The following is a 23,030-nucleotide window of genomic DNA, read 5'->3' as shown; positions in this document are numbered from 1 at the left end:
TAGTTCAGCACGAACACCCCTTCTGGCTTAAACCTATCAGTTCAAACGAATCCCCCTCTTGTAGTAACCAATAACCCCTACCCAACTTGTTCCCGCCAGTGAATGTGCTAATCATGTTTTAGAGTTGTTATTTGATTTTCCCGTGGTGTGTAATGATTTGCTAAGAGATGCTATGATGTATGTGGGGGGTCCCTGCCTTCTCCAAAGAATGTATAAAACTGCTGCAAACCCTGGGCTCGGGGCCTCTCAGCGTCACCAGTTGCTGTGTGTGCGCGCGGAGGACAGAGCTAGCTCACAATAAAACCTCTTTGCTGTTTACATCGATCTTGGTCTCTGGTGGTCTTTTGGGAGTCCCAAATTCGAGCATAACAGTGGTTCCTCTCCTCTAGAGGACACAGGAGCACAGCATCATCCTGGTAGCAGAAACAAAACCTAGTGGTGCCTCAATCTTGGATTTTTAGCCTCCAGAACTGCAAGAAATAAGTTTCTGTTCTTTAAAATCATCCAGTCTCAGGCATTCTGTTATAGTAACAGGAGTAGATTAAGACATTGAGTATAATTATAGGACAAAATAAAGCTTTTCCATTGGGCCAAACTAGAAGTTCCTGGTTTAGCACCTGGACAGCCATCTTAAGTGACGGCCGCCATTTTAAGAAAAAAGTTTTGCTTTCCCACCCCCAAGGTCCTTTCTGAGAAAGGCTCACTGCTCCCTCATACCAACCCAATCCTTCACTGCCCATATTAGGACTCACCCAGCTCTAATCCCCAAACCTCCCCCATAAAAGTCTTGAACCCCAAGCCTGTGTTGCCTCTCTCCATCTATGGAAAGATGGTTTTTATTTGTCAGCTCTGACTGGTCTCATGTGTCTCTGACTGGTCTCCTTCTTTCATTTCTTGCTCGCCCTTCTCCTGGTTCCTCGCTTTCCTTTCAGTTGTGAGAAGGATAATGGCAGGAGATTGGGAGTGACAATCATATAGAGGTTGGAAGCAAACTAACTTTGGATTTTACTGAGTGACATAGGAAATTGAGGATTCTGTGCAGAGGACTGACATGATCTGACTTTTAGGAAGGATTATAGAGCTAGGGATGTAGCTCTGTGATAGAAATGCCTACTAAGCATGTGAAAGGCCCTGGGTTCCATCCCCAGCATCACAAACAAAACGAAATAAGAAATATCATCTGTCACTGTAGGGAATCAGGGAGGGAATGTAGCAGGTGTTATGGGCTGAATTGTGCCTTCCCCCAAAAGATGTTGAAATCTTAACCTCTAGTATTTTTGTGAATATAACCTTATTTGGCAGGAGGAATCTTTGTGGATGATGAAATTAAGATGAGGTCATTAGGGTGTGCCCAAATGCAACAGGACTGGTATCCTTACAAGAAAGGAAAAACACAATGGGAGGACAGAGACACACAAGGAGATTGTCACATAATGACAGAAATAGACTAGAGAGATGCAGCTTCACTGCAAGGAATGTCAAGAGTTGACTACCACCATGGGAAGTTAGAAAAGGCATAGTTTCCTCCCCTGGAGACTGTAGATAGAGCATCATTATGCAAAACCTTGATTTTAGAATTGTGGTCTCCAGATTTTAGAAAAATAAACTTTGGTTGTTTAAGCCACTCAGTTTGTAGCACTTCGACATGACAGTCCCAGGAAGCTAATTCAGGCTACTGCCATCATGTGATGGTGTCTTCTCATAAGATGACAGTAGAAGTATGAGAGACAGGCAACAACAGGAGGGGACAAGGGTGAGAATGAGAAGTCAGAATACCTTCGCAGTAGGAGAAAGATTGGAATGCAGACCTCGAAGGGGGTCCCACCATCCCAGACTGAAACCCTATAGGGTGGTTTTTATTTATTTATTTTTCGCTTCCTGACTGGAAAGTCCTAGTCACGCAACACTCTATTGTGACCCCAGATTTCCTGACGACCCTCACATTAGTCCACCTCAAAGAGCTGTCTTTATCTCAAGCAGTTCTTTTGTTTTAAGGAACAAGTTCAGGACAAACTGAGGTGAGCAAAGACATTAAACCAATCCATATGGGAATAAGAAATCAGGATCTTACACCTTCAATTGCGCCAGAAGGGTTTTCCTCATCAGTAACGAACAGAATCCCCCGACAACGACCCGCGGGCAGCCCTATCTGGGGCCCTACCCTCTCGGGAGCTCTGCTTTCTTGTACTCCAATAGACCCCGTCACTTTGCTGCTTCACACCCCGTGTCCGGGGATCCCACTCCTCCGACTCGCTAGACAACCCGCCCTGGCGCTCCGCGACACCCTTCCAGGGGGGCTGGTTTGAGCGCAGGGAGCCGTGGAGCAGCCACCTGCTGAGACGCGGACGAGGCGGGCAGCGGGGTCGGGGTCGGGGTGGGGCAGCAGTTTGCTTTACTTCAGGCCCAATAAGAAAGGAAAGGCACGGGCAGGCCCTCCACCCGCTTTCTGATCAGCCCAGTGACAACCTGACCCACCGGGCGGTCGTCTCACTCAACCACCTTCTGTAACTTCCTTGGCCCAAAGCGACCCATTAAAATTAAAACAGGCCCCATATCTTTAAGACTCATCCCGATTCCCTTAGCCTCCCTAGCTGGGCCAGGCGGGTTGGGCCTTAGGCTTGTCAATCGTCCGAAGCTCGGCGTGATTGGTGGAAGTGGTCCAGGGGAGGAGCGACACCTGGACCTTGGCGAGTTGGTGGGATTCCGTTTCCGGCGGCGGCTCTGGGGCTGCTGGGAACCGGAAGGAGCGTCGCCAATGGCTGGGGATCAGACCGCGGTGCGGTGGCGGATGGGATCCCGGAAAGAGCGCCACGGGAGCCGCTCAGAACCCGGAAGGAGCGCCGGGGCCGCAGCGCGGGGCTTGCCGGGAGCCTGAGGAAAGGATGGCTGCGGTTCCGGCCTTGGCGCGGAGGCCGCCGGGTATCCGGAAGGCCGAGACTGGGCTATGGGTCCTCACTGTGCCTTAGTGCAGCTCTGCGGGCGAGGTAAGCTCCGTCTCCGCCTGCCCGGGGATGACCACTCGCACGGGCCCCGGGGTTGCGGTCGCTGGTGTGGCCGCGGTGGCACTTCTGTCGGCCGCGGTGGCGCTGTACGGGCCTCTGGACGCAGGTACCCGACCGCGGGCTGCTTCTGCGGGCGGGCGGCGCGGAGCGCGGGGCGTCCTGGCCGACCGTCTGTCCGCCGGCTCCGGCCGGGATTCACTCGTCAGCCCCGGCGGGGCGGCGCAGACCGGCGCCTTTGGAGCCGCTACGGGTTCCGGCACCTCTGCCGGCCTGGGCGTGCGCGCGCGGGGGGCTGGCGCGGGAGGCCCCGGGGCCCTGCACCTCCCCAGGGCCGGCGGGTAGGAGGGCTTAGGTCGCAGGTCGCGTGGGTGTCCTCTGCGCTGGGAGCCGTCTCCCTCGCTGGCCCCTGCCGTGGGAGTTGGCGCGGTCAGCGCTGGGTTGTCTGCTGACTAGTTCTTTTTTTTTTTTCCAATTTTTTAAAAATTGTCGGTAGACTTTTTTGTTTATATGCGGTGCTGAGACTCACCCTTGCTAGGCAAGCTCTCTACCGCCCAGCCTCAACCCCTTGACTAGTTCTTTTTTGCTTAGTTGTAGGTGGACACGACACCTTTATTTCGTTTATTTTTATGTGGTGCTGAGGATCGAACCCAGGGCCTCGCTCCACAACCCCAGCCCTCAGCTGACTAGTTCTGAGTGCACTGAGGGGGCCCCTTAGTTTACACCACCAGGGTGGCTTCTGGGGCCGCTTTAGAGACTTTTTTTTCCCCCTCTCTGTTGGTAGTTGTTTGCCTTGAGTTTAGATACTTTATGATTAGTTTGCAGGGTTTTTCTATACACTTATTTTAAGTTTCATTATTAAATTTTCGTGAACTTTCTGAAAAAATGATTCTTGGCTTTAAAACTTCAGCGCCATCCAGATGTTAGGATGTGTCTTGACTCAGTTAAGGAATGCTGACACATGCTTCTAATTCGGGTTCACTTTAAGCGCTTTTGGTGCAGAGAAGACACCCTTCTTTAAAACCAACGAAACCCAAACAGATTTGACCAGGTTTTCCAGCCTGGTTTGTTAGGAAGCCAAATTGACTTATATAAGTATCATTGCATTTTAAATATGCTCTTGGCAAGGCCTTTTATCCTTCATGACTTTGGTGTTTATATTTAAATACTTACATGGATAAATCCAAGTGGTGTGTGACAGTAAGCCAACTGAAATTTGATGCACTCTGAGTGTTGGGACATTTAACTGACTTTCTTTTGATCTTTTTTTCCCCCTTTTGTTCAGGGATTAAACCTAAACCTAAGGGTGCTCAACTATTGAGCCACATCCCCAGCCCTTTTTATTTTTCTTCAAAAAGGTATTTAGAGTGCATTTGATAGACATTTGACTTTTGGGTGGTGAAGTGAATAATTTTGCTAAAGAAAAATTTGGTTTGCCTTCAGCTTTTTTTTTTTTTTTTTTTTTTTTTTTTGGTACCTAGGGGTGCTTAACCACTGAGCCACATCCTTGGCCCTTTTTTATATTTTATTTAGAGACAAGGTCTCACTGAGTTAGTTGCTAAGTGCCTCGCTAAGTAGCTGAGGCTGGTGTTGAACTCTCAATCCTCCTGCCTCAGCCTCCCAAGGTCTTGGGATTATAGGCATGCACCACTATGCCTGGTTATATGACAGCATTTTTGAGAGATGAATTTTGCATTGGTGGGTTGGTTGTGTGGCTTGGCTTGTACCAAAAACCAAGCAAACAACTTGTTGGGTTTCTTGGTATCTTAATGAGGCTTATCTTGAAGTGGAGGGAGAAGGATGAGCACTCATCATTATTTGATTAACAACAAAAATTACTATTTGCCTTTAAATTTGTAGAGTTTAAGCATGTGGGCACTCAGCCTAGCACATCTCCCCTTTCTCAGCCACAAGAATCAGAATGGTGGAGCCGGGTGTGGTGGCACATGGCCTATAATTCTAGTGACTCGGGAGGCTGAAGCAGGAGGATCATGAGTTCAAAGCCAGCATCAGCAACTCAGGGGGACCCTGTCTCTAAATAAAATACAAAAAGGGGCTAGGGATGTGGCTCAGTGGTTGGGTGCTGAGTTCAACACCCAATATAAAAAAAAAAATCAGAATCGTTTGGGCTAGCACACTTGTGCTGAGGTATGGGACAGTGTGCAAGTGTGGACACTTGAAAACAACAAAACTGCACACACAAAAAAGCTTTACACTTGTTGAATGAAGTTTTACTTGGCATGTTTTTTAGTCCCAGAGGTTTTACTGAAGTGCTTCTGCAAGCACCACTGAGGGACCTCAGCGACAGCAAGGCTCCTTCCACAGCGCCTGTGGGCTGAGAGTTTCATTGTTATGTGCTGGGAAAAACACTGCAGGGCAGTTGGTGTATTGACTCATGTATTTTTGCCTTTTTAGAGTACTTGAGGTTGAACATAGGGGTGCTCTATCACCCTTAGCCCTTTTTAAAAAATTTTTGAGACAGGGTCTCACGAAGTTGCCCAGGCTGGGAGGATTACAGACAGGGTGTGTGCCACTGTGCCTGGCAACATTTCTATCTTTTAAAATGTCCTTCTTTAGACAGATTAGGGGAAGTAAATTGATAGAGATTATGCCTTTGAGGTCTGGTATACACGGAGTATATTTCTTTTTATTTAGTGATGAACAGTAAAAATGATTATCATTTCCCCAAACTGTCTTTCCTTGCTAAATGTTAAATTTCCTAAATGTTATGAACACCAGACGTGGTATCCACTCAGTTATAGTAGTTATTATGATGAGTGACTAATATAAAGTAATAGCTCAGTAACCATTGGGAGGAGTTATTGACATGCTAGTTTGGAAACAGAACTTGAAACCAGCATGTCTGGCATCCATACAACATGAGGAAATCCACTTGGCCATGGGGATATTTTCCATGTGGCTGAGTGCTTTGTATAAAGCCATGTTTACAAAGACCTGAAATGTTGTAGGGAGCGTAGAACAGTCCTTGAGTGACTGAATTCTATTTTTACAGTTCCTAGACTTGAAAAAGCGGCTGTGTTTCTTGTTCAGTGGACATTATCTGACATTCTTGTATCGGTCAGTCATGATGTTACAGTTCCCGGTGTGGTAAGGTGTGGAACAGGCCCCTGTTAGGCGTGTTCATTACTGCATAGATTGTTCATCAACATTCATACGTTGTGCTTAGATCTCATCTAGCACCTCCCAATCTTTGCATGCAGCTCATCAAAGGGAGCACCAGGAGAGAGCTTTTTTGCTGCTTAGTCTCTGCATGGTGAAAAAACAGTGCAAACTTGAGTGACTGAGGACACACAGGAATGAATTCGGTGGAGGGAAAGATTTGGCCCAGTGCTTCTGTGGCCTGGCCCACATCTGGGTTTGAGCCGGGATTGCAGCCATGTCACCAGGAGCAGAAGGTAGCTCATGATGACAGGCTCTGGGAGCAGCCCTGCGATGAGCCTAGCAGGACTTTTCCCTGGCAGGAGGTTCCCTGGATCTGAGTTTGTCTTCATTCTGCTTTGGTTTAGATGTTGATGAAAGGGAGGTGGGTTGATATTAACTAACGCCTTTTCACCTTGGGGTCTGAACATCTGACACATCAGCTGAGGCACTTGCATCTGCTTGTTAAAGAAAATACTTGAATGTTGAGTGAAAAGTAAAACAAAGCTGTTTATCTGTGAGGAACTGGGTCAGCTTTTAGTCTTCAGTGGAACTTGTGAAACGTTGGTTTTTGTCAGCTGTGGGAATAATTGGAAGGATGAAAACAATAAGTGCCTTGTTTGAGAAACTGTTGTTCATATTTGCAAAGATTCTTTAGGTCTAGAAAGATGTGTGCCTTATTATCTATTCATGCACTGTGTGCCACAGAGTGGATCAACCTCTCAAGGCTGAGCTGTCTTGAATATCAAGGCAAAATGTACAACTGCAAGAAGCTTGCAAGAAAGCAAATTGAAATGTAACTATTAGGAGACAATTCAAAGTGATGAAATTATTCTAATATGCCACTTTGAACCCAGTTTAAGATATGTGCTATATTTAGAATTCCATTTCTAGGTTATTTAATTAGTATCCAAATGAGTGTCAAAATACAATTAAGGAAAACAGGAGGACTCTTTCAAACTTTTGAGTGTATCAGTTTTTAAGTTGATGAAACTTTCTAGAAGATTAAGTAGAATGTCTGATACAATTCAAATATAAACTTGGCATATACAGCTTGTTGTGATTTTTTTTAAAAATAGTTATTTATTCTTTAGTTTTAGTTGGACACAATACCTTCACTTTATTTATTTATATGTGGTGCTAAGGATTGAACCCAGGGCCTTGCACATGTGAGGCAAGCTCTGTACCACTGAGCCACAACCCCAGTCCTGTTGTGAATTTTTTTTTAAATTTTTTTAGTTGTAGGTGGACACAATACCTTTATTTACTTATATGTAGTGCTGAGGATTGAACCCAGGGCCTCATGCCTTGGTAGGCGAGCATTCTGCTGCTGAGCCACAACCCCAGCCCAATTTTTTTTTTTTTTTTAAACATTATTTGCCTACAAAAAATAGTGAAACCTTTAGGTAGAAATCTATAGCATACATATTGTCAGCTTTGGAAAGTGTTTTGGTTAATGGGATATTTTAAGTCTCTGTCATTTATGTGTATGAACACGTATTCATCTCCCTTTCTGAATGATGAAATTCTCCTGTTTTTCAGTTTTACAAAGAACCTTTTCACTGCATAAAGCACACTCAATAAAGGACATGGACAATACCTTTCAGCTGGTGAGAAACATTATCCCTGCTCTCACTGCCAAGAAGCACAAAGGGCAAGACGGAAGGATAGGCGTAGTGGGAGGCTGCCAAGAGTAAGTGGTGGCTGTGTTCAAAAAGCCCCTCCCTCCCTCCCTGTCTGCTCACCTGTCAGCCATCATTGGTCTAGTGTGAGCTTCATAATCATTTCCAAATGCCGTCTGATAAGACAAGCAGTGTTTTTCAGGATCAGCTTCCTGGTTAAAAGGGGGAGTCTGAGAAAGCCTGGTGGAACTGCTCACTGATGTGTGTCAGTGTTGGGGCTTTGCTTGTGGTGGGACTTTGCAGCTGCCCTTTCCTGTGTGGTTTTCTGTGTTTACCAGTCTTCACCAGTCAGAAACCTGTTTTTCTTTCATAACCAGGGTGAAGGCACTCTGCCAGCTCTTGGCCTACTTTGCGATTTAAAGATATTCCTGGAGTCATTTATAATGTTTAATCCTACCTTTTTCCCAGGCCAATCTTATCTTCTGCTTTTATATACCTTTGCAACTGTGATTTACAAACTTTCCTGTGTATAAGTGAAAGCAGTCCTATCCTGGCTGCTCTGTTTCAGCTTGCTTTCTGTTCTCACTTATATGATATCTCTTGGTCAACCTGCATTTTCAACCATTTTTCATATATTTAGGTGTATTTTATTATAAATGTATAGCCAGATTTTGTTTCTTAACCCAAACTACAGTGAATAAGATTAGCTGGAGGCCACCCTTTCCACCCAGGAAGCAGCATGGGAAAAATGTTGGAGATGTGGCCCCTCTTACCACATGGCTTCATCTACGTGACTCCCAGGCCCATGTGTCCCTCTTTGACCTTATGTCACTGTTGGACGCAGAAATCCCACCTGAACACTTACCATAAATTTAACTGTATTGTGAGATGAACCACGTTCATTCTTCTGCCTTCCCTCAGATTAGTCATTGGGTAGGGATACTTTGACCCCTGGCATCTCCCTGCAGAGTGATTTATTGCGTGGTTGCAGATCCTCTGGTGTCATGTGCTATGGTGGGCAGTAGCTGCAGGCTGCAGCTCCTTAGGAGGTGGTTGAAATCTAGATGTTAGCTAGATTTCTGTTAGCTTCCATTTTGCACCTTGGAATTCTGACAAGTCCTGTTCTCTTTGATTTCTTTTTTTTTTTTTCTTTTTTTTTTTTTTTTAAAGAGAGAGTGCGAGAGGGAGAGAGAGAGAGAGAGAGAGAGAATTTTTAACATTTATTTTTTAGTTCTCGGCGGACACAACATCTCTGTTGGTATGCGGTGCTGAGGATCGAACCCGGGCCGCACGCATGCCAGGCGAGCGCGCTACCGCCTGAGCCACATCCCCAGCCCCTCTCTTTGATTTCTAAGTGGTGTTTTCTTTTCTTTTTTTTTTTTTTTCTTTTTTTTTTTTTTTTTTTTTTAAGAGAGAGGAAAGGGGGAGAGAGAGAGAGAGAGAATTTATTTATTTATTTTAGTTCTCGGCGGACACAACATCTTTGTTGGTATGTGGTGCTGAGGATCGAACCCGGGCCGCACGCATGCCAGGCAAGCGCGCTACCGCTTGAGCCACATCCCCAGCCCTAAGTGGTGTTTTCTTGCTTGGATGTTTGTACAGTTCTCCAGGCTGTCTGGCTGTGTGGTTTTACTTGTTGTCATCAGTTTGAGCAGTGCCTGAGCAGTGAGCCCCCTCTGGTGAAGTATCTTGCCTGGGTTTCTGGTGCTGCACTCTCCTCTCTCTTATGCCCCTCCTGTGCATGTTGGGTCCCTGGATCTGCCTTCCATGCTCGGCACCTCCTTCACAGTTTTCCTCTATGGCTCTGCCTTTTCTGTGTGCTCCCACTCGACCTCGTCTTACTCCTGTTTCTCCTGGACTCAGTCCTGTTAGCCCTTTCTCCTCCCACTTCCTAGGGTAGTGCATTTCCTTCTGCTGGCTCCTGACTTTATCAGTTCAGGATGTCTTTCACAGCAGGAGACTCCAGGATGAGCCCCTCCCATACACACACACCCTTTTGGAAGATAGCAGTTTCTGCAGTGTGAGTCAGCTGGCCGGCAGTCTGTCCAGGAAGGGTGTGAAACTCTGGCACAGAAAGGCAGTTCTTCTGCCTTTGGAATGCTGGGTTCAGGAGATAGCCCTCTCCTGATCTCAGGACTAGAGGCCACCTATGTAGCCCCACTAAGCCTCATAGGGACAGCCTTTGGGTCCTTCCTCCCTGGAGACAAGAGTCATGTGGCACTCTAGGGTAGAGTTACTTGATGTGAAATGTCTATTCGACTAACCTTGGAAAGAAGAAACACCTCTGTTCTGATTATAAAAGCAAAGTCTGCATGTAGAAATCTGAATGCTAGAACAGTGTGTAAAGCAAGCATCCTGTGGTGCCCCATGTGATAGCAAACACCACATATGCACTGTTAGCCTTCCCAGGCTGCTAAGATGTGCACTGTTTTACTAAGGGGGCCGTGGTGTAGGTGCTCTGTTTCATCTGGCCTTCTCACCTTGCATTCTTTTCTGGAATCTCTCTCTGCTGATTCACATGTGCTACTTATTGACAAGTGGGTATGTGATGCTCCCTGCCAGGGTGGGCCAGGACTTGTTTAATTGGTCCCCTGTTGGTGAGTGGCTAGCTACTTCTGCTTATCTTTGGTTAACGTGTGGCTGTGGACATCCTGTACACATACATCCTTGCATACCCATAGGTTATTTCTGAAGGATCCAGTCTCAAGAACTTTCACTGGGTCAGAGTGCATTTCAAGCACTAGTAAACCTTGCTCCACGCTCCTCCCCAGCCCAGATTGCACTCCGGTGCACTGGTAGCCAGCCGCCCTGCTCCTGTGGGTGTGTGCGAGGGAGTGGGCTTGCTGGCTCTTTTGGCTAAGGCTCCACTCTGAGTGGAGTGAGTGTGTGTGTTGCCTATTTTCTCCTGTCTTTTGCACTTTTGACACTTTCTGGTGACACTGATTTAGAGAAGGCCATGTTTGGAGAGTGTGTGCAGCATTTGTCCCCAGTTTGCTTCACTGCTTGAAACAGACATGCCAGTTTCAATAGCTCATCTGATGCCCTAGGCAAGGGTCTTCTTTCTGTGCTTGAGGTAACAGTAAGCACAGTCACTCACACTCACACTGAGCATTTGCTGTGTGTCTTGCTCTAAGAACACAGAGATAGTAAGATGAGAGCACTGGGCAGGCACAGTGCTCATGTGGCCCCCATCTGGCCTCTGGGGTCCTCTTGTTCTGGGGCCTCGGGCCTCTGGCTCTGGGGCCTGGTTTCCTCCTGACTGCCCTAAGCTGGTGGACATCTCTGCCTTCTGTCCTGCAGAAGCCTGCAGCCAGCTCTACTTCATCATGCTTGGCACAGAGACCATGAGAGGTGGCGTCAGTGATTAAGTCACCTGAACTAGCGTGTGTGCTCCACATGTGGTGCAGAGGTGTTGCACGCAAGAATAAGGCTTTCCTGACTCTGACCCTTGTGACCATTCACTGAGCATTTGCTAGGTGCTGGGTATGTGCTGTGTGCCCCATGTCTGAGTCATTAATTGATAATTTATATATTTTTATATTATCTGTATTTTTATTGATAATTTGTTATTTACTGTTAAATGTGTGTTGTCACTTGCAGAAGTTTTGTTTTGTTTTGTTTTCTTTTGACTGTTAATATCTTCATTTTAGGTATACAGGAGCCCCATATTTTGCAGCAATCTCAGCTCTCAAAGTGGTAAGTTTACCTAAAACTACTTTATTGGGTTATTTAAATATGATTAAAGAAAATGGTTAGGATAGAATTCTCAGTAACATTTTAGAGTAGTTATAGGTAATAGAAACACCTTTAAATATATCCTGACTTCCTGTACAATAACAAAATAACTCAATTAATATACATTTAAAAAAAATAAAGTTTTAGTCTCATTTTACTTCACCAGAATGATACTGGGATGCCTTTTTTTTCTTTTTTAAATAAGTAAGAAATTGATGACTTTGCTTTTTATATTATTTTATTAGAACTTAGACCTAGGCTTTACCTTTTTATTTTTTATTCTGAAATGGAGGTCTCACTAAGTTGCCTAGACTGGCCTAAAACTTGCAGCCCTCCTGTCAGCCTCCTATGTCCCTGGGGTCACAAGTTTGTGCCACTGTGCCCAGCCAAAGTCGATGCCTTTGAAACTGGCCATTTCCCACGCATTTGATCAAGTTGCATGGCCCAGGTAGTGTGGAGTGGCTGAGCTGATATGGCTCTGCCCTGCCTGCAGGTGGCAGTAGTCATCTGGCTTTGTCTCCAGGCCTTGTCTTCTGCTGCCTGCCTTTTTCTGAGGCCATCTGGTTGTGGTCTAACCTGCAGAGTTGTATTGGTCTTTATGTGAAGTAAGTTCTAAGTGACTGGAGTGGTTGTACATGTCATGGGCTGAGCAGCTTGTGCCTGATGCTGCTTATGGGGCCTGTGGAGGGCGACCTGCTCAAGTTGGCCTCTTGTCTTGTTTCTCAGGGTGCAGATTTGGCTCATGTTTTCTGTGCCAAGGAGGCGGCGCCTGTGATTAAGTCCTACAGCCCGGAGCTGATCGTCCACCCAGTCCTGTGAGTCTGGACAGGTGGATTCTCTTTCTTGCACCAGCTGTCCTCAGCCCCTGAGCATTTCTAAGCCAACACTGAGTTCTGTTAAGTTCCTACTGTGCTCAGAATTGGTTGACAGGTGCTATCAGGTATAAGAAAACCTTAGTGAATCTGCCTGTAGTTCTGTGGTAGGTCAAGACAGACAGTGAGACCACGAAGGGAGAAACATGGGAAAATGGTGACTGTCAGTGCCAGTATGTTTTATGCAGGTGTTCTGGCCTGTCAGGAGTGGTTGGAGGTTCCGAGGTCCAGGGGAACTCTTGTATGGACAGGGTTGCCTATGGCAGAAAGCAAGGGGACCATTGGAGAGTAACAAGACCCTTGTCTCATTCAGCAAGCTTCCAGGTGGCAGTAGACGTCTGGCTTTACTTCTAGGCATTGTCTTCTGCCTGTCCTGTGGTCTAGCTGCATTTATCTTTATGTGGAGTGAGTGCTGAGGGACTGGAATGGTTGGACTTCTTGGGCTGGGTTCAGTGGGTTAGTAGTGAATTGAGTGACTATTTGCTCCCAGGGCTCCCTGAACTTCCCTTGACAATGTCCATGTTCTCTGTACTCTCCAGGACCATGCCACTGAGCACTGAAATGTAGCTGGTGGACCTCAGGAACAGAATTTTTACTTCTGTTCCATTTCAGTTACATTAGTGTTTGTTGGTACCTGCTGCATTGGGCAGCACTGCCCTGAAGTCAGACAAGTGAGATCATAGTATGTCAGTTGGTAAGAAGACCATGGAGCCAACTGGTGATCCCCAACAGGGGACCAACAGGTGAGGGATAGGGAGGCAGCACAGAGTGACATTCTAGTGAAATCCGTGGATTCCTGGGGAAGCCTTTCCACAGTCTAGGAATGGCCTACATCTATGACAGGGAGTGCTCATGTGGGTGACCGGAGATTTTTAGGTATGGGCTCTTGTGGCCGGTGTGGTCAGGATCCTACCAGTACATAGGCAGTGCAGTCAGTATGCAAAGGGACCCTATGCAGGTTTATCAGGAAAATAGGGCCCCCACCCCCTGGGATTGGCTGGCAGATGTGATGGAAAAGGCCAGCAGCCCAGTGCCCTCAGATCATATGTCTGAGTGAGTTTTCATTGACTATAGTGGGGGAAATGGTAGCGGTTATGTGGGGATGAAGTTGTTGTCCGTTGCCCTTAGACATCTAAGTGGACATGGACGTGGGTGATAGGTGTCAGGTTGGAGTATGTGGCAAGGGAAGGCTTTGGTTTGCCAGTCATTCACATGTGGACAGAGATTGAAGCCTGAGGCTCTAGCTGGGAACAGAGAACGTGGATGAAGGAAAGAACAGGGTGGGGTAGGATGTCCAAAGTCAAGTTGAGAACTATTTGGGGGTATTTCTAGAAGGGCCTGTGCCTCTCAGGGTCATTTGAAGAGAAAGACTAGGAATGATGGCTGCATCTCACCATGGGGTTGTTGGTGACCTTGATAGGTAGCTTGTAGGGAGCAGAGGGGACAAGGACCTTAACAGAGTGGGCTCTCAGAATCTCTGAGCTGGGATACTGTGCAAGAAGGTGAATTGAGATGATGACAAACCCTGTCTGTCCTGAGTGGGCGTCAGCAGGGCAGGACCAGGACGTGGGGTACATCTCACGTAGGGCCGGACAGTATGAGGTGCATGGTGTGCCTCCAAGTGTGTGAGATGGAAACTGGTGGAGGGCAGGGGTAATCTCAAAACTAGTGTCATGATGACTTACCCTAACTTATTTTAAATGTTGAAAGCTATGCATGTGAATTGGGGCACTAAAAATCAACCAGTCCGTGAAGATTAAGGAGATGTGATGCCTAAATGCAGTGCAGTATCTGGATTGCCCTTGGAACGGGAAACGATATCAGGCCGGGGCAGTTGGTGAATCTGACACAGTCCTCTGGCAACATGCCTCTGCTGACTTGTTAGTTGTGATGAGATAATGTGGGTGTATGCAATGTTAACTCAGGGGATGCTGCGAGAAGGAGACATGGTAACTTTCTGTATTGTTTTTTCAAATTTTCTGTCAGTCTGTTTTTTCAAAATAAAATTTTTTAAAACACAACTAAATGTAGATATTAAGTAAAGCATTCTGACCTTTTCCTTACTAGTGACAGTCCCAATGCTGTTCTTGAGGTGGAAAAGTGGCTGCCCCGGTTGCATGCCCTTGTCGTGGGGCCTGGCCTAGGTAGAGATGGCCCCATCCTCGACAGTATCAAGGTAAGTTGTAGTATGGCCACTCTCAGACTGTGACCTTGGAGTGCAAGCCTTGCCCTCATGTTCTTCAGGCATACATAGTGCATTGTACAGCCTTCCTCAGCCTCCTCTTAGAGTAGTGAAGATGGGTAGATGTGTGGGAGGTTGGGGGGCAGTGAGGCCAGTGGTTCCCAGGCTGCACGGGTCTCCTCTTTACTCTGGGTGTTAGCAGTGACGCTGAGCAGCAGGAGCGGCTTTGTCAGTGTGGGGCTGCTCAGAGGTTTCCTGTCTCATGCAGTGTGGGGCTGTGCAGAGTTGAGTGGACAGAAGCTTGGTGTCAGACTCAAGTGCCCTCCTCTGGCTGCCCCTCTTGCTGGGGTCCCTGGTGGTCACACCACCAGGCTGTGAGAGCCATGTATTGTAATGTGCTGAGTGCAGTGCCCAGACAGGCACAGTGCCAGATGGGCAGGCACACTTGAGGACACTGTTATGAACCACCCTAGCTGGGGTAGGGCATCCTGAGGGCTGTTTGGAATCATCACTTTGCTTTCCTAGGAGTTGGGCATTTAGGGAATGATCCAGAAGAGCGCTGCTGACTGCTAGCTTTGTTAGTCTTATTTCTTAGCCCCATGCTTCTCCTTCCTTTATTGAGGTCTTCCTCAGGTCAGAGAACCCTGGACTTTGGGTCCTGGGCCTATTGCTATGTGGCTTTGCTTCTTCTGTGCCTGCCCTGTTTCTCAGCCCAGTCACCTGTTTTCAAGACTCAGGTTCTCAGGCAACAGGGCCTCCAGTTTGTACCATGTGTACACACGCATGCACGTGCACACACATTACTTCAAGTTCATTTTATGCCTGTCTTCATTTAAAAAGATGAACTTGGGCTGGGGACATAGTTCAGTTGGTAGAGTGCTTGCCTCACATGCACAAGGCCCTGGGTTCAATCCCCAGCAACATGAAAAAAAAATGAGCATTTTTTTATTCTAAGAAATTGAAACGTACATAAATACCTGGGATTGGGGAAGAGGAAGACAGGCTGAGCCGGCATGCCAGCTTTGTGTTCTAAATCTTCATTGCCCAGTGTTCCTCTGGGAGCACTCCCACTTCCTGGGCAGACATGTTTCTGGAACTCCCCTCCAAGAGACTGTCCTAGCTGCCCGCACCTGCCCACACTGCAGCCTGGGAGAAGCAGCCGTGTGTTCAGGACTATTGGGTTTGGGTCTTGACCCCTCCCTGTGGGTGCCACTGTGCCTTTGTGTGCAGTGGTGCTGTCCCTGCCAAGGCTGGGGAAGGAGCCTCACATCCGAGACTGGCTGCTTGGTGTTCATTGGAATCAGCAGCACATTGGATGGGTCTGTGACCCTGTTATTGCCATCACCTCAGTACTCCGTTGAATGCCTCGTTTGCTGAGAGGGCTTGAAGAGGTGACTCATCTCCCTGTCCCAGGGTTGAGCACTGTGGCTGCAGGTGGAGGACACACTGGGGAGGGATGCTATCACCGAGGGGCTGTTCTCTGCTTGGCTTTTGCCTTTCAAGTGAGATAGACCAAAGGTTCACAAGGCAGGCAGGCATGAGGAACTATTGGGTTGGGTGGGCTTTCCTGGCAGGGCCCGGTAAAAAAAAAAGTCGTAAAAAGGCAGGCGAGCATTTGCTTTACCAGACTTTCTCAAGAGCAGGGCTTAGAGATATCTTCCATGACCAGTCTTCCAGTTCCAGCCTGTAGGTTGAGAGTTGGGGTTTGAAATGTTCCTCAAACTCATGAATTATCAGAATTGTCACTGAGGGGAAACTAGCTCTGGCAGGTGACAGGGACTGGGAGAACTAGAATTGAATGATTTTGTTTTTAAAACTTTAAAACTGATAGTAGAGGGTTGGTATAGCTCATTATTTTTCTTTCAAAGGGATAATTCGGAAGAATGTGTCCCCTGCTATGCCTGGTGCCTGGAGAATTCTTGCAGATACTTCTGTGTGTCTCTTACTACTTTGGATTTGAATTTTTTGATCCTATTTTTTATTGGAGCATTATAATCATGTGTCCATTTAAAATTAACACTTCATTGGTTTCTAGTGTAATTCATAGAGTTGTGCAGCTATCACCACAGTCTATTTTATAATCTTGTCATTACCCCAAAAGGAAACCCCAAGCCCGTTAGCATTTGTCCCCTGGGCCCCACTCCCTCCCCAGTGCCTGGCAGCTGCTAACCTGTTGAAGTGGATGGCCCATTCTGAACATTGTGTTTGAGTGGACTCACACAAAACAGTAGCTTTATTCCCTCAACACGATTTCTCTGGACTTGGCCTGGCATCCTGGTTGAAAATCAGTTGGCCTAAGGGTGAGGGTTTATCCTGGACTCTCATCTCTGCTGGGTCCTGTGCATGCCCTTGTGCCCCTTAAGATCATCAGCTTGTTGATTTGCAGAATTGGCAGCTGGGATTTCAGTAGAGATTATGTTGACTTTGTAAATAAAGCACATAAAGCATTACAAAAAATACATAACTAATGATTTGGGGCATTTCCAAGATTCTTATTTCTTATCTCTGAATCCTGTTGGGAATCTGGAAACACTAGGTGAATCTTCATGGACTAGCCTAGGAACCCAACTGCTGTTTTCACAGTTCTCTGTTCCCTGCCTTATTATGGGGCTCTTGTCAGATCTTTGGGTCTTTCCTCCTGTTTCTTTGGTTCATTAAATGTATTATCTTGTGTCTATTTGTTGGTGACCTGATGTTACCTTTTATTGAAGCACTGCTTGGTTTTCTTTAATTCCTCTCGAGAGGTGGCTGGTTTGTTAATCAGTCTGTTTTCTTTTGGGGCAGGGTATTTTGGAATCATCCAAGGCCAGAAACATCCCTGTCGTTATTGATGCGGTGAGTGTGGCCTCCCCTCTTCCCATACAGTGAGCGCAGGGCCTCAAGGGCCTGCCCAGTGAAAGTACATCCTTGTTGTGCACAGGATGGCCTGTGGTTGGTAGCTCAGCAGCCAGCTCTCGTGCATGGGTACCAGAAGGCTGTCCTCACTCCCAACCATGTGGAGTTCAGCAGGCTCTATGAAGCTGTGGTGAGTTAGGGGCTTCCTGTGGGACAGGAGCTGAGGGGAAGGGATGGCCTGTGTGATTCTGCCAAGTCTGTCCCTATAGGCCCATCTCTGCAGGGACACACTCACAAATGCCTAGTAGTTGTGTTTCTGTGGATTCCCACATGCATGTGTTTCACACTTTAATGTGCAACACGATGCCTCTTGCAGCTGGGTGCTTCTAAGTGAGGGAATGATGGTGGGGTGGGCTTGGGTCAGCCGCCCCTGCTGCACACTCTGGCAGGTTGCTCCACTCTGTCCTGCAGTGCCTCATCTGTGAAACGTGGAATGATGGCATTTGCTTCAAAGGGTGAGGACAAAATGAAGCAGCACATGATATAACACCTGTCTTCACACAGCAGGTGTCCTGAGAACATTAACTCTCATGATTCAAATGTCTATTATTTCTGAAAACTTTCTGGTCTGACCAGGTAAAGGACAGGTTCTAGAGCAAGTGTAGTTTAAGCATCTGCTGGGAGGACTTGCTATAGGTGTATCTGTCAGCCTTGAACAGGTGCCTGGCTATTCCTTTGGACACAAGCAGCCGAGGCTCGTGGTGGATGGGACAGAGCTATCTGTATGTGGTGGCCCCTTTTGCCTGTCGGAAAGACTTGGTTTTCTGGTTGTCTTCCTATGTCATAGCTCAGAGGTCCTGTGGACAGCAGTGACCCCCATGGATCTGTACTGAGACTCAGCCAGGCCCTGGGGAATGTGACAGTGGTCCACAAAGGAGAGCATGACCTGATCTCTGATGGCCAGCAGGGTGAGTGGGGGCTTCCCTCTGCATGGCAATTCTGCGTGGGCACACAGGGTAAGCCTTGGAGAACCTGGTTCAGAGTCAGCCCCAGCGGGTGAGTCCTGGTTTTGACTCCTCGCTGTTTTGCATGGGAATGTGGTAGCCAGGAGAGGGGTCAGGCCATGGCTGCGGGGGTGGACATGTGCCTGGGCTGGCCTGCTGAAGCAGCTGGCAGGAAGGTGCTGCTGTGGTCAGCATCCCAGCCTCCCGTCTCACTCTCAGTGGGGCATCCACATTGTTGAGTTTCTTGCTGTCTTGACCAGGAGATGAGGAAAATCTTGGAGCTGATGTTATTAGTGGAGTCCCAGGTCCCTTGTCCTGCACTTAAGGGCTATGCAGCAAGAGCAGAGTGGAGACTTGCTGTGAGCGCCCAAGAGAGCCTGCATGTCACTCTTCGCTCTGAGAGTAGAAGTCACCCCTCTTCACTGGCCAGTGGACCATCATAATAGGTCCTTTTAACAAGGAACTATTAACAAGAATGTTGCTGATTAGGAACTTGAAATCAGGGTAAAGGAGCACTGAGATACATGGGGTGGGTGTGTGCACACGTGCACACTCACATGCGCACATACATTTATAGAAAAGGTGTGTTCTCAGAAGACTGGAGACCTTTGAGACAAGGCTCTTATAACCAAAGGAACTCTTGATTATAACAGAGACTAGAGCTTTGGATTTTCAAAATATTTTCCAAAGAAAGAAAATTCCCAGAAGTATAGGCACCTGTAATATTACAGCAGTTAACAGAGGCGTCTGTGCAGGCTGACTTGCTGTGTTGGTCGGGGTGCACCTCAAGTTGGGGAGGCAGGCATGGCATGTGTCTGGGGAGCGGGCTTGGGCTCCAGAAGCTGGGCATGAAGGAATCACCTCGTGTTCAGCTGCTCTTCTCGGCGCCTTCTCAGTGTTCTGAGGTAGGTGTCTCTGCTCCCTGTGGTTCAGGGCAGCCTAGCCTAAGTGCCTTTTTCTTCCTCTGGAAAATAGAAGTCAGCTCGCGTCCTTGTGAGAACCAATAGGGAAGAGCTGCGGATGGCAAGCAAGTGGCCGCTGACTGCAGTGCCAGTGTCCACACTCAGCATCTCTCGTGTTCTCTATAGTGCTCACGTGCAACCACGAAGGCAGCAGCCGCAGGTGTGGCGGACAAGGAGACCTCCTGTCGGGTTCCCTAGGTGTCATGGTGCACTGGGCGCTCCTCGCTGGGCCCGAGAAGACAAATGGGTACGCCATGTCTGCGTTTGTCCTACTTTGAGATTAATTTTGTTAGCTGTTTGAATAGCATGTACATTTAATCCCTTGAAAGGTTCCAGATGAATGACCAGGGCAAAGGTCAGCCCTGTCCATGAAAACTGTTGCATGTACACCCGGGCCTAGGCCTCAGTCCCATCAGGCCGTGCAGAAGGGCCTGGGACAGCACTGGGTTTCACAGCCCCAGTAATTCTGCTGAGCGATCACAGTTAGGGGCACTGTTCTGGGAGTTCAATTGTGGACTCTGTAAACCAAAATATTAGGGTAAAAAGCAGACAGTCTGAAGGGTGACCATGGTGGCTGCACATGCTGCGGGGAGAACAGCCAGCCTCTGGAGGCCCCATTTGTCATCTTGGCAGGACACTGCTGGGATGGTAATGTTGCCACAGCTGTGCATGAAAACCCGGGACTACACACCCAAAATGGGCGTATCTGTGTGGACTTGGGCTTTGCTCAGCTATGCAGGGCAAAGGTACAGAGGGCTGCTCTAGCTTCTTCCTTGTCCCAGGGTCTGCACTGTGGAGAACCAGCACTCTGGCCTCAGGCATTCCTCCACATCCTGGGAAAACCAGGCCCACAGGCACAGCTAGCAAGCTTCTGAGGGGAGATGAGTCCCTCTCCCTTCTTACCTGCCTCCACCATGTTTCAGAGGTGCCTTCCACCAGGGAATTTGGTATGCAAGCAGTTGAGCTTCTGTTGGCTACCAGAGCCCTCCTCAGGCCTGGCAGACTTGAGATTGCAAGTTGGACTCTTAGGGATAAAATGTGGCCCGCCACGGCCACAGCCCACCATGCCCCTTGTGCTGCAGGCTGGCCATGTGGAGGCCTCTGACGGGCCCCTTCCCTCCTCCCAGCTCTAGCCCACTGCTGCTGGCTGCCCTGGGCGCCTGCTCCCTCACAAGGCAGTGCAACCACCAGGCCTTCCAGAAGCGTGGCCGCTCTACCACCACCACCGACATGATTGCAGAGGTCGGAGCCGCTTTCAGCACGCTCTTCGAGACCTGAGCAGCACAGCTGGAAGAAAAATGGCACCACGGACTGGGGAGTGCACCTGAACTGGAGACCTCACATCTGCGTGCCAAGCCCTCAGTGTCCAAACAGCCGGTTGCCTGGGAGGGTTTTGCCTCAGTGTAAATTGGTTGAATAGAGAACTTGGGAATTTGGGTCATAGCATTTTCTGTCTGGACTGAACATGTAGTTGGGAATGTTATGACACTGAGCAGAGTCTTCCTGCAGTTTTCTGAGGCTTCTCAGCAGGTGGGCTTTTGGGCTGCTGAGAGTGGCACTCACCGTCCCCCAGCCAGGCGCTGAAGATCTCTCCCCCTGGTGGCTGCTCCTTGTGGAGGACCGCCGTTCCCAGATACCTATGGGAAGGCCAAGTGTGGTCTTAATTGAGGCCCACCAAGGATGCCACCCTCATTCTTGATCTCATTTTTCTTATCAGTGCTGATTGGAAGTTGTTGGGGGTTAACTTATTAAAGTGTTTCAGAATTATCAGTGATAAATGTCCCTTGAAATCTTTTGGAGGCCCCGTGGGAAGACCGAATGAAACCTGGGTGTTGCCTACACCTGGAGGGGCAGTGGGGAGCCCGAGACGCCTCCAGCCTTCTCTGTTCTGCGCACATGCACTTCCCCGTAATGTCCCCGTGGTGGATGACACCCCAGCACAGGAGCATGACCCAGGAGGCTTGTGTCCTATCGCTGATGTGTTGGACATCACTGTCCTGGGAGGAAGTAATCAGGCTAGACTTTTGGGAAATGTCAGCCTTGCTGGAGCTACTAGAGTGACAGCATGAAGGAGGCCCTAGGGAAAGACTGATGTCACTGTCACTTCTACTTTTCAGTAATATGACTGGTCCACCGAAGAAACTGTTACCTCTGAATTCCAGTAAAAGACATTTACTGCACTGTTAACGTTGGGTTAACGTGTTTTGTGATGTGGTGTGTCTGACACTCTTGATGTCTGGCCCCATTTCTCAGAAGATGTGGTTCTTGTATGTTTGAGTGTGCTGAGACCTTGATGTGCCTTCCTGCCTGGCTCCTGAGGGCTTTCTGCACTTGGTGATCACTCCCTTCAAAATGGTCTAGATGGCGGGCTGGGGATGTGGCTCAAGCGGTAGCAGCGCGCTCGCCTGGCATGCGGGCAGCCCAGGTTCGATCCTCAGCACCACATACCAACAAAGATGTTGTGTCCGCCGAGAACTAAAAAATAAATATTAAAAAATTCTCTCTCTCTCCTCTCTCTTTAAAAAAAAAATGGTCTAGATGGGGCTGGGGTTGTAGCTCAGTGGTAGAGTGTTTGCTTAGCACATGTGAAACACTGGGTTCAATCCTCAGCACCACATAAAAATAAATAAATAAATAATAAAGGTGTTGTGTCCATCTATCTACAACTTTAAAAAAAATTTAACAGTGGTCTAGGTGGTTATACTGTTCCCACCCTAGTACTGGAACCCAGAGTTTTATACATGCTAGACAAGTGCTCTCCCGGTGAGCCCCAGCCCCAGCCCTTTTCATCTTGAGACGGGGTCCCACTAATTTGGTCCCAAACTTTCAGTCCCCCTGCTTTAGACTCCTGAGTAGCTGAGATTATAGACAGATGGTCATGCTTTCTTTAAAGCTAGTCAACTTCCAAGATTAAAAATTTGCTAGTATGTCAAACTTTAGAACCTGTCTATATCTGAACTTTCTGGAAGAATTGCCTTGGACAGCAGAAAAAGCCTGGTGGCTGTTACAGCCCCTGGCTTATTTAAAGGTGGAGTTTTCTCTAAGCTGTCCTGAGTGAGGACGCTGGCAGATATCAGAAGACCGAGGATGGGCCTGTTACCTGCCTGCAGCATTCTCACCACCACCTGCCAGCGTTGCCACGGCAATCACCTGTAAGCCCGAGACAGCCACCTTCCAAGGAAATAAAACTTGCCAAAGTCATAGGAACTCGTGTTTTCATTACTTAAACTTTCACTCTGAATAAGCAAGAGTCCGTCCTTGAGGGGAAATGGGGGTTGTCACCTGGGTTGTTTTAATGCAGCTAGCTGCACCCTGTTCTTTGACAGACCCACATACATGCACTAGTTCAGCCAAAGATACTGGTGCTGGGAGTGTCCCCAGGACCTGGCCAGCAGTACGGGAGTGCTGGGGTAGTGCTGGAGTACTAGTCTTCCTCCAGGTGCCCCGTGGAAATCCCTCTACCTCAGTTTACCAGGTAGTGACTCCTGAATGACATGCTTACCAAAACCTGGGTGTCCAGTGCCTTCATGGCCACAAGGGCTTAAATGGAGATAGTAAGCCAAGCCTTAGCTGCATGGAGCCATGTGCTGCTGCAGGCACAGGATCAACAGGGAAGGGCCAGGAGAGGCCTGGTCTAAGATCTGCAAGCTGGGGAAGCCA

General features: G+C 48.1%; 1 protein-coding gene across 7 annotated transcripts; it reads left to right on the top strand.

Annotated features, from left to right (window-relative positions):
• Positions 1-2,801: 2,801 nt before the first annotated feature.
• NAXD (NAD(P)HX dehydratase) lies at positions 2,802-22,551 on the top strand. Of its 7 annotated transcripts, none has more exons than XM_081306788.1 (10): positions 2,816-2,984; positions 7,701-7,851; positions 11,431-11,476; positions 12,242-12,330; positions 14,455-14,563; positions 17,354-17,404; positions 17,490-17,594; positions 18,252-18,372; positions 19,497-19,617; positions 20,453-22,542. In XM_081306788.1, the coding sequence occupies exons 1-10, from the start codon at positions 2,945-2,947 to the stop codon at positions 20,646-20,648; spliced, it is 1,029 nt and encodes a 342-aa protein (XP_081162914.1). In that variant the 5' UTR covers positions 2,816-2,944; the 3' UTR covers positions 20,649-22,542. The 7 variants fall into 7 exon arrangements, with proteins under 7 accessions (XP_081162915.1, XP_081162914.1, XP_081162912.1 ...); XM_081306786.1 differs by having other exon boundaries at positions 2,973-3,108; positions 20,453-22,543; XM_081306787.1 differs by having other exon boundaries at positions 2,973-3,108; positions 20,498-21,783.
• The last annotated feature ends 479 nt before the right edge of the window (positions 22,552-23,030 follow it).

This window comes from Spermophilus citellus (assembly GCF_964194105.1).
Source record: "Spermophilus citellus genome assembly, chromosome: 1".
NCBI classification, from domain to species: domain Eukaryota; kingdom Metazoa; phylum Chordata; class Mammalia; order Rodentia; family Sciuridae; genus Spermophilus; species Spermophilus citellus.
This window is presented reverse-complemented; position numbering and strand designations above follow the sequence as displayed.